Source organism: Oryzias melastigma, linkage group LG7 (assembly GCF_002922805.2).
Source record: "Oryzias melastigma strain HK-1 linkage group LG7, ASM292280v2, whole genome shotgun sequence".
Taxonomy (NCBI): domain Eukaryota; kingdom Metazoa; phylum Chordata; class Actinopteri; order Beloniformes; family Adrianichthyidae; genus Oryzias; species Oryzias melastigma.
Genome location: NC_050518.1, coordinates 14,473,619 through 14,483,509, shown reverse-complemented (window position 1 = coordinate 14,483,509; position 9,891 = coordinate 14,473,619). Strand labels below are relative to the sequence as shown.

The window sequence follows — 9,891 nt, the reverse complement described above, 5'->3', positions numbered from 1 at the left end:
TTAATCCTAATCCAGATTCACATTGGCGCTAATAAAAACGTGTCTGTGAATGTGGTGCTTTGAAGTTTCAGGTGAACGCATGAATGAGGCAGACTGGTGCAGCGGAGCGGACGGATCAGGTTTGCTGGCCAGTGGTGGTTAATGACTTTGCCAGAGCAGCACAAAGCCCGCTTCACTTAAACCACCAAACAGGCAGAGCCTTTCATTTCGCCTGAGAGGGGGGTTCAAATGTCGGAGTCTGCGGAGAGACGTCACTTGTGAGGATGGCTGGGCCAAAAGGGCTCAAGCGAGTGTGTCTTTAAGCGCGCGCGCCTGTGTGTGTGTGTGGTTTCCCTGCACCGGTTGATAGGAGGGGTTGGAGTGAGTGACGCTGGCTGCGCCTCGGAGCTGAGTGGAGCGCTCACCTGCGGATGAGAGCCGGGGAAAGAAGTCGGGCAGAGCTGCAGCACACCCACGGAGCGCAGGGAGGGACGCGAGCGACGCTCTCCCCCCACCTCAAACTAAAGTGGAGCTTGAACAGAAGAACCAGGGAGCGATCCTTCTTCTTCTTCTTCTTCCTCCCCTATCCACAGTCCTCCTTTTGCACTCGCAACAATGAGAAGTGACTTCGCTGCGGTCCTGACAGCAGCTTTCCTACTCGACTCATTCTGGGTGAGACTGATCTTTTCCTTCTGATTCTGCGTTTTTTTTGCTGATGCGCTTGGAGAGGAGAAAGTCTTGCGCTCCGGGGGAGACGCAGGCTTTTTGCTGCTGCGGCTGCAGAGATCCATCTTCTCCCAAACGAGCCATCACCGTATGAGAGAAAAACTAAACTTAAAAAACAGAAGTCTGATTTGAAGATGCAGCATTTTGTCCGATTTTTGTCCCTCTTTAATAGCCCACAATCAAGTTCAGCTGCAGCCTCCTTGCGCTCTTCATCCAACTAATTGAGTCACGTCGCGTAAATCGGCTGCAGCAACCTTTTAAAATCCACAATAAAAGAACACCATTTCATATAAAGTTCTATAATTTTCTACTTTTAATGGATTTATTCCGCGTTATTTCTTTGTATTGTTTTCCTCTCCGAGTTGCAGCTCCGCTGTAGCTGCGTTGAATAATAAAAAGAAGCCTTTAGAGTTTGCAGAATGAATCAAATCTGTTATATTTTTTCCTCTTAATGTGTCTTAAATCATAAAGAAAAATGAATTTGCCTCTTTTTTTTGGCGCGCTCCAGCTTTGACCCGAATGATAGTGGGGCAGCTTGACCCTTTTGGGTGGACGCTGCATGCCTCAGCTTTACGCATGCCTCTGATGGAAGAACGGGAAGTTTGCTCGAGTTTCAATCAACCCCATCAGCTTTAAACTTCCTCCAAATCCTTCCAGATTTGCACTCTGGGCTCATCAAACCAGCTGTCTTCCACACACACCGTTGATGAACTTGTTGCATCCACTTATTTGTATGCAGATTTTTTTTTTCTTTTTAATAAAAGTCATGCTCATTTGTGCTTTCCTTTTTCTTTCTTTTTTAGAGGAATAATGGGGAGCCTGCCTCTGTTGCTCCCTGTCGACCCGGCTTCTCACAGAGCTTTTATTCTGTGCTGATTTCAAGGGATGTACTGCAAGGACAGGGCATACTTAAAGGTAAGCCCTGCTATGGATGGCAAGCCGTACGGCTTTTTCCCCCTCTTATATTTTCTCAGAGTAGTTACAGATTGATGAAAGAGAGAAAAAAGTTCAGTTTGTTGCTGTGAAGCGTTTTGGAGATGTGAATCCTTCCGGATCCACTTGGATGCTGTTGAACTGATTTAAATAAGTTTACTTCTAATGGAAAAGTGAGTTGGATATTGTGAAGCAGCCAAGTCTGAAAGGAGAAAAAAAATACATATTTGTAAATTGTTTCTTCTTCCCATCTGTCAATTTTTACCGCCAGGCTACACATCACCGCGAGTTCCTTCAATGACATATCGAGCCCAACGTGTTTGAAGGTCCTGATAGTGCAGGAAATGGAATTGACATCCCTGTGTCTAATCTAGAGCTGCTCCTGCCAATGTGGGCTAATTGCAAATCTCTATCGATCCCAGTGGCTTTTTTTTCCCTCATAGTTCTGCTAGGCTGTATTGTTTTGCTGTGGGCACACAATAGCTCTTTTGTGGAAAGAGTGTCTTTGGCAGCTGCTCGGCATACACTTTTTCTTTTTTTTTTTGCCCTCCTTAGGCCTTGTGTCTCATTGGGGGATTGAACTGTCTAGACCAGGGGTGTCAAACTCAGTCGCACAGGAAGGCCAAAATCCAAAGCAACCCTTAGGTCGCGGGCCGAACAGGAGAAACATTTGTTGAACACTCTGAAACTAAATTTTTACAACTTTAAAAATGTAACTTTTTAGCATTACTATGATTTAAAACAGGCAGGAATATTATTCAAGAATAAATCAATTTAAGTAACTTTCAATATTTTACTCTCCATAAACCTATAGATAACGTCATAAAACAAATAACATACAATAATGTGGGGGATCGGATTTAATAACCCTAAGGGCCGGATCTGGCCCCCGGGCCGAGATTTTCTATCAGACTGTATATATGCCACGTGTGCAAAATATGAACAGACGAAGGATACACAGAGCACATAATTACTAAACTATATTTAATTATTATACGTGTAGAATAGTGTTGGAAAAAAATCAATTAAAAAGCCACAATAATACATTTTAAAACACTTTTCTCTGCCTAAATAGAGTGAACACATTATGAAAGGATGGAGAAATGCAAACAAAAATCTATTCTGATTGCATTGCACTTCATGAAGATATAAAACGAGTCAGGATTTTGGACCGTTCTGAAGAACTATTAGCCATGTGTGACTTGCAGATCCCCTTTGCAGCTTTTATTAAGGGCATTTTTTCATTTTTGGCTCCGTATATAAGCAGTCTGTTTGGGTCTAAGCTTTTTTGCAAAAATAATTAGTTTGTTTTTCTATTTTAAATAAAAGTTTTAGTTCTCTTTCCTATTAGATTTTTTTTTTGTATTTTTTTAATGTTTCATCAAAAGTTGTGACATCATTTCCTGTGGAGACTTATGATTTATAATTGTATAGGTTGCATTGTACACTATAAAAAGTGAAGCATTGGATCAATTAAAAAAAACACCAGTAGTGTGTTGCAATAAAAAATATGAGTTTTTATTAATTACATTTTTAAGTTGAATAAACTATTAACTCAAAATTTTAATTTGATGAAGACTAATATTTTTAATTAAAAATTGATCCAATGTTTCACTTTTTACAGAGAATAAAAAAAACTTTAAAATTAACTTTTATATTCTAATACATATCAAATTCTGTTCCTTTAAACTTATTTTCCATCAATTTTGTTGCTTTATTTGTGTACACTTCTTAATTTTTTTTAACCGTGGAGCAGGTGCTCAGCAGCATCATGTTAAAGTGCTCTGGATGATTAACACATTCAGACTCTGCAGGATTGAACTTAAAATGCTAATTGCAGGCCCAATTCTATAAATCCCTCCTCATAAATGACCAATTCAAATTCCTCTTAAGACAAATAAATATTCACAATTACAACCCTTTTTTCTTTGTTGTTGCGTGTGTTACAAAGACTTGTGTTGTTAAATAAAGCAGTTTTGAACCAACTGAAACAGCTGAATGAACATATTCCAAGAGGGGTTATTCCATATTTTTCGCCAGGGGCTGTATTGCATCCTGGCGGTGAGTGGGATTGGATGTGGGACAGTCACCAGTTGCCAGCTTGTGTTTTTTTTTTTTTTTTTTTTTTTACCGTGGTAGTGATGGCTTTAGCCCAGCAGGGGGTGTCAACACAATCACATCCAATCTGAGAATAAGCCATCACTGCTGAACGGAGGCAATTTATTCCAGGGAGCTTTATTTGTCTGTTTTCCTGGAGATGAAATAGTCTCTTCATCAGCCTAACATGCTTTTATTTTCTATTTGGAAATTAGTTTGCCACCAGAAGCAAATAGTTTTGCATGTTTTTTTTAATGCTTTTATTTATTGTTTTTTTTTCTCCTCATCCTCTTAAAAAAACAGTTTTTGACATTTAGACATCTTAAGTATTTACTCAGACCTCAAAAGACTTTGGATTCATTTGAAACATACCTTTCAAATGCATTTTAGTGCTTCAATATTTTCAGGTTTGTCTGTTTGTTTGAAAGTAAGTGCTGTAATTGTGTATTTTTTGTGGGCCACACACACACATTCATCGGTGAAAACCCCACACTCTTCCTGCATGAGTCGCAGGTCTTTGACAGTTGATTTATAGACGGTAAGGGTTTCACTGAAAACATGTTAGAAGCCACTCTGAGCGGGGTTTAAAACATTTTTTTTTTCTCAACCCCAAACCGTCAGATGTGCAGCGGAGTGATGATATCTTTTGATGTACACGCGCATTAATGCACAAATATAAATATATTCAGGCATCTGGGGAGTAATGGGAAGGACAGAACTAGGATGATGGTCGTGATGGGTCTGGCGTTTGGGTCTGGATAGGAGGTCAGCCTAAAAGAGGGGGAGAAAATATAAATACATTCTTTTAGATTAGCTCTGTAGTGCTGATTTTTTAAGTTTTGGTTGATATAAAAATCTCCATATATTAATTTACTGCAATATTTTATTTTTCAGTCACATGTATATATATTTTAGAGCTTTTTATGGCATTTTAATTAGTAGAATTTTACCTGATAGTGTTCTAATAATTTACTTAGGGTTCCTTATGACGTTTACAAGACCCACTCCAATGATAATTGTGCTTTTAACATGAATTTATGTGATTTTTCTTTCATATATACAGAAAATTGAGCTTAAAATTGCTTTTCTGAGTATTTATTTATTCAAATCATTGTGAACGAGGAGCATATGAAAAAAAGCCAATGGAAAAAGCTTATGTAACATAAAAAACACTACCAGATCAATCAATCAATCCGTTTATTTATACAGCACTTTTCATCAACTTGCTGTCAAACACAAGGTTTTGAAAAAAAAAGATGTATCTAAACATTTGTTGAAACATAAAAAGTTGTAAGACTCATTAGATAAAAGAAACATTTAAAAAAAGAAAATAACTGAAATGCTGTGGCTAAAATTTGAGGAGGCACTGCATAGATTATTAAAAGACACAATAAAAAATAAAAGCAACAACAGTAAAACTGACAGAATGTAAAATAAAAGCAACGTTGTCGCTAAAATTTGATGAGACTAAAAGATGGACGAGGTAAAAACATAAAACTGATAAATAATAAAAACCATAACATAGTTAAAAGCCCAACAAATACATAAATAAATTAATTAAAGGATTTATGTAAAAGCTAAATTAGAAAGGCTATGTCCTTAAATAGAATACTGCTCCACTGATTCCAGCAATTTTGGCTAAAAATGTCAAAATCATAGTCAAAAGACTACTGGGAATGCTTATAAAACAGATCAAAGTGTTTTTATTTAATCAACAAAACTTTAAAAGTAGGATAATCTCATATTTCTTTATGTTTATGCAATAACTGACGTCTTATCCACTCGTGATGGTCTCTCATTGGCCAAATCACTGCTAGCTGTGAGTAAAAAAGACGTGAAATTGTTGAATTTGTTGACCTGGGATACAAATTTCAGTATTGAGTATACATGTGGAACTTTTACATTATCTAAAAATGTATTAATTATTTAAAGAAATTGCTCACTTTGTGTTTGCTTTCTGTTATGTTTGTTTTTGTAATTTGAAGTAACGTGACGGAACACCAAAGGCTTTATTTGAGCAATGGTTGCTTGACACACGGTCGTGCATCGTCGCGACGGTCTGAGTCTTCACACACCTGGCATTGCTGTTGGACCTTCTATCAAGATGTTCTCTCTGCCGCAAAGTCACAACACCGAAAATAACTTTCCCCATTGTGACTCTTTTAGGATTCATAGGACGAAAGTTTTTCCGGATCAAAAGTGTGCCTCAAACACATCACCCCAGTGTTTGGAGTATTTTGTGTATGTTAAACAAAATACAACGTCTGGCCTGCAGCCAGTTTCACACAGATAAACAGAGCCGGAGTGTGTAACCTCATCCCGCATGTCCTTGTATTCCTCTGCTGATTCTGTTTGGGGTAATGAATGCCAGGGATGCTGGTTCCAGCTCAGTGGGCTCACTCTGCTGACCTTGGAATTTGTTTGGGTTGCTGGTGGTTTTTGGGCAGCGTTCTCTCCCCCCTATCTTTGGCTGCGGACATCTGAGCGGGTTTAAGGACGACAGAAAGAATGAGGACAAGGAGTGACAGTCAGATTTGTGGGATCTCATCACTTCGGAAACTCATCGAGCCTTGGCTCATTTTTTTTTTTTTTTTTTTTTAGGAATACGTCCCTCAGGAAAGTTGTACGCCAAAAGAGTAGAAAGGGAATGAGGTTGTGTTAGCTTTATGAAGGATTCATCAGGGGGATAGAGCTCCTAAAGCTTTTTGAACACTACTTCAGAATTGTGCACCATGTAGTAACAGCCTCATAAAACATCATGAAGGAAAAGCAAATATCTGCTGTGTGGATCCGAGTTGATGGACCGTTTCGATGTGTTTTATCAAGACTGACATAAAAGATCTTGACCCCAGTCTTTGGAACAGCAATGGGCAATTCCAAGCCTCAAGGGACGATGTTCCGCCATGTTTTCTACATTTCCTTGTCTTACAGATTACCTCCTTCAACTGTGTCCACCTACTTAGAGCAGCAAAACAAGCAGGAATACAGTCCTTAGTGGCCACCCCAGCTGTAGACACTCGTGGAATTGAGCTGCTCCAGCAGGAAAGGGAATACAGCTTTACTCTACTATATGGTTACCATTAAGACATTTTATAACACAAATCATTTTAAATGTAAAGAAAAAGGAACTTTGTACAAAGCCAACAAAGGTCCAACTGTTGGAGCTACATTACAATGCATGTATACTTATATCTGTCCGTCCATCCATCTTTTAAACCCACTAAATCCCTTTCACAGCCACAATGTTGCTGGAGCCTATCCAGACTACTGTTGTGCAAAGGCGGGGTACACCCTGGGTGGTCCATTACAAGACTTTTTAGGCTAATGTCTGTGAAAAAAGATGATCACTCTGACTTCCATTATTCTGAAGTGGAGGATATATTTGAATTTCTTCAATATTTTCGTCATTGTAAAATATGACTACAGATTAGGACTTCGAATCACTGGACACCTCCTGATACGATGTGATACGCGATACACGGCTCACGATATCAATGATATTACGAATAATTGGTAAAAATCATTTCTAAAAATTCACAATATATAGAAGAAAATATTTTTTGGGGAAAAATATATCCCCATTTGTATATATCATAATAATCATAATCATAATAAATAACTTGTCTTATAAAAGACACTTTTGTGCAAATCAGTAACACTGTCTTTGACGAGCATTGACACCAATTGAATTGGAATTATTTTTCAAATTCAGTGTTAACAATAGTAATAATGAACAGCAGTGCCAAAACTTAGTGCAGAATTGTTGTAAACAACAGAACAAAAATTAAATAATTCAAGTAGCTGCCAGGCACATTGTTGCCCGTGACAGCCAGACTTCAAATGCCCGCCATCTACCTCCAGCAGGTCTCGCCAAAGGATCACAAATACTATGTTTCCTCTTCAAATGAAAATAAAAGATGCATACTTGGTGAGAACCCATCGAGAATCAATCGCAGTGCTAAATATCACAATATATCGCGATATTTTGGCACACCCCTACTAAAGACGGCTCTCCATTTGTAGCTGGGGCTCCAGGCCACATTGGATTTTTTCTACTGATCAAACCCTTTCCAACAGAAATGTATTAATCACTAAAGACTTCTCTGCTAAAGTAGCAGACTGTGATGACACTATAACCTCAGCCAACCTCTTCATAGACCTAGCCAGATTCAGAGATGCCTCTGGGCTGATGAATACAGCTTCTCAACCACTAAGTACTTTCCTCACCCAAATCCACATTCTCTTAGCTGTACAAACGGATACCAATATTGGCATTGGTTTTAAAGCTGCATGTCACACTAAAGTTGTTTCAATATTCTTTTTCACATTCTACCCCAATTGTACTCTATTTTTCATCCCATCTATACTGTGTTGTGTTTTTGCCCACCTCTACATGAGGCAGGCTCTGCGTTCCAGCGGTTGGTGCTCTTACATCTTGAACGACCTGAGGGGAATCCTGTGTTGGTAAAGCCTTCCTATGACGCGATAGGCAATTTTTCAAAAGCCAATAGCCTGGCTGTTACATCGCTGTAGGCTCTGTATTCTGAACATAATTTTTCAACTTAGAAGAAGTTGATATACAGAAAGTATCAATTTCACCCCAGTTGAATGCATAAAACTATTTTCTTATGAAAAATAGCTTCCCACTGCAAATATCCTTGGCAGGATCCTTTGCTGAGAGCTTAGATAAAATACCCCAAAATGAGGCTAAAACTTCCCGCCGTTCTTCCAAAACTCAGGGCTGTCACACTCTCTTCAGAGGTTCCGAGTGCCGAGTCTGATAATGGTGGAACTGAAGTCTGCTGGAAAAAGTGACTCATGGGATCCTGAATAAAAGAAGCCATTTCTCTCCTCATGCTCCATAGGGATGGAAAATACATCACTCCTCTCTTCCTCTACCACTCAAACTGTATTCGATTGTTTTTTATTTCCCGTTTACCTTTCGCTCCAAATCTCTGGACGCTTAGCCTGCAGTGTAATGTGGGTCAATAATAGACAAGCCTTGTTTTATGGAGATTAGACATTGTTGGAGTAAAGCTTTCTTTGCACAATATTCCTGCTAAAACCATCTCTTCTGTCTGGAGGCGTTTTTGCCCTTTTTTGTTCCTAATCAGGGAGTTCCAATTCTCTTTGACTCTTGGTTTTCTGAAGCCAAACGAGTCTCAACATGTGAACAAATCCATGTTTGTAAACCAGCAGGCGTCACTTCATCCAAAACCGTCACTTCCTGTGAGGCTGCATTCAGATCAGTTGATTCTTTCAGAAAGGAAATAAGTGAACAGTGTTAATATTTTAACTTTCTGAGCATATTTTATCTTACTTATAGAGCTCTGGTGCTTGATATGTCTTAATAGACGTTCATAAGTTTTTAAGGAATGCAGTTTTTAAGGGCACATCAACAACAACGCTTAATGTAAAAATATATTAAACAACACAAAAATTATAAAAATAAATAATTAAAACAACATTAGACATCAAAACAAAAAAAAATTAAATAATTACTTAATTAAATGAAATAAAAAAATGCAAATAAAATATTAAACAAAATAAAAAGGAAACAAAAGTAATTTTCAGAAATCAAAATGAAAACTTACAAAATTAAACAAAATAATAAACCAGAAAAGGTGAATATTGTGGGTCATTGGATCCTGATGTTTGTTTAGCTTTTCAACTGCACGTTATTGTATGTGGCAATATCTTCTGTCCACAATTACTGCATAAGTTTGGTGATTGCTAAATTATCTTTTTCACAGTTTCGGCAAAACCTCCTTCCGCTTTCCCTCTTCTTCTAAACTCATCATCCAATCAGTGACATCCCATAATGCCCATATTTTCCGGGATCTTATTTTGTATCTTTTTTTTTTTTTTTTTACATTTTATTTTGATTTATTAGAATTACGTTTTTTTCCTGAAATGATCTTTTTTTCTCCTTTTTTTGGAATTGTGTGTGTGTTTTTTTTTTATTGTTTTGATTTCTACAGTGTAATGATGTTTCATTTTTTATATTTGTTGTCCTTTGTAATTATCCTTAGGATTTTTGCTTTTAAGTAGTTTAAATGGAAACAAAAATGACGACAATAAACTGAAGGGAAACAAAAGTAGATTTAAATATTATATATATATATATATATATATATATATATATATATATATATA

At 37.6% G+C, this 9,891-nt stretch overlaps 1 protein-coding gene across 1 annotated transcript in view; it reads left to right on the top strand.

Annotated features, from left to right (window-relative positions):
• Nucleotides 1-594: 594 nt before the first annotated feature.
• The window catches only part of LOC112159049 (cadherin-4), a gene marked incomplete in the record, with an annotated part of 327,458 nt that continues 318,161 nt past the window's right edge, over nt 595-9,891 (top strand). The window contains 2 exon segments of the mRNA XM_024292864.2: nt 595-651; nt 1,509-1,620. Coding sequence (XP_024148632.1) covers nt 595-651; nt 1,509-1,620 — 169 coding nt within the window.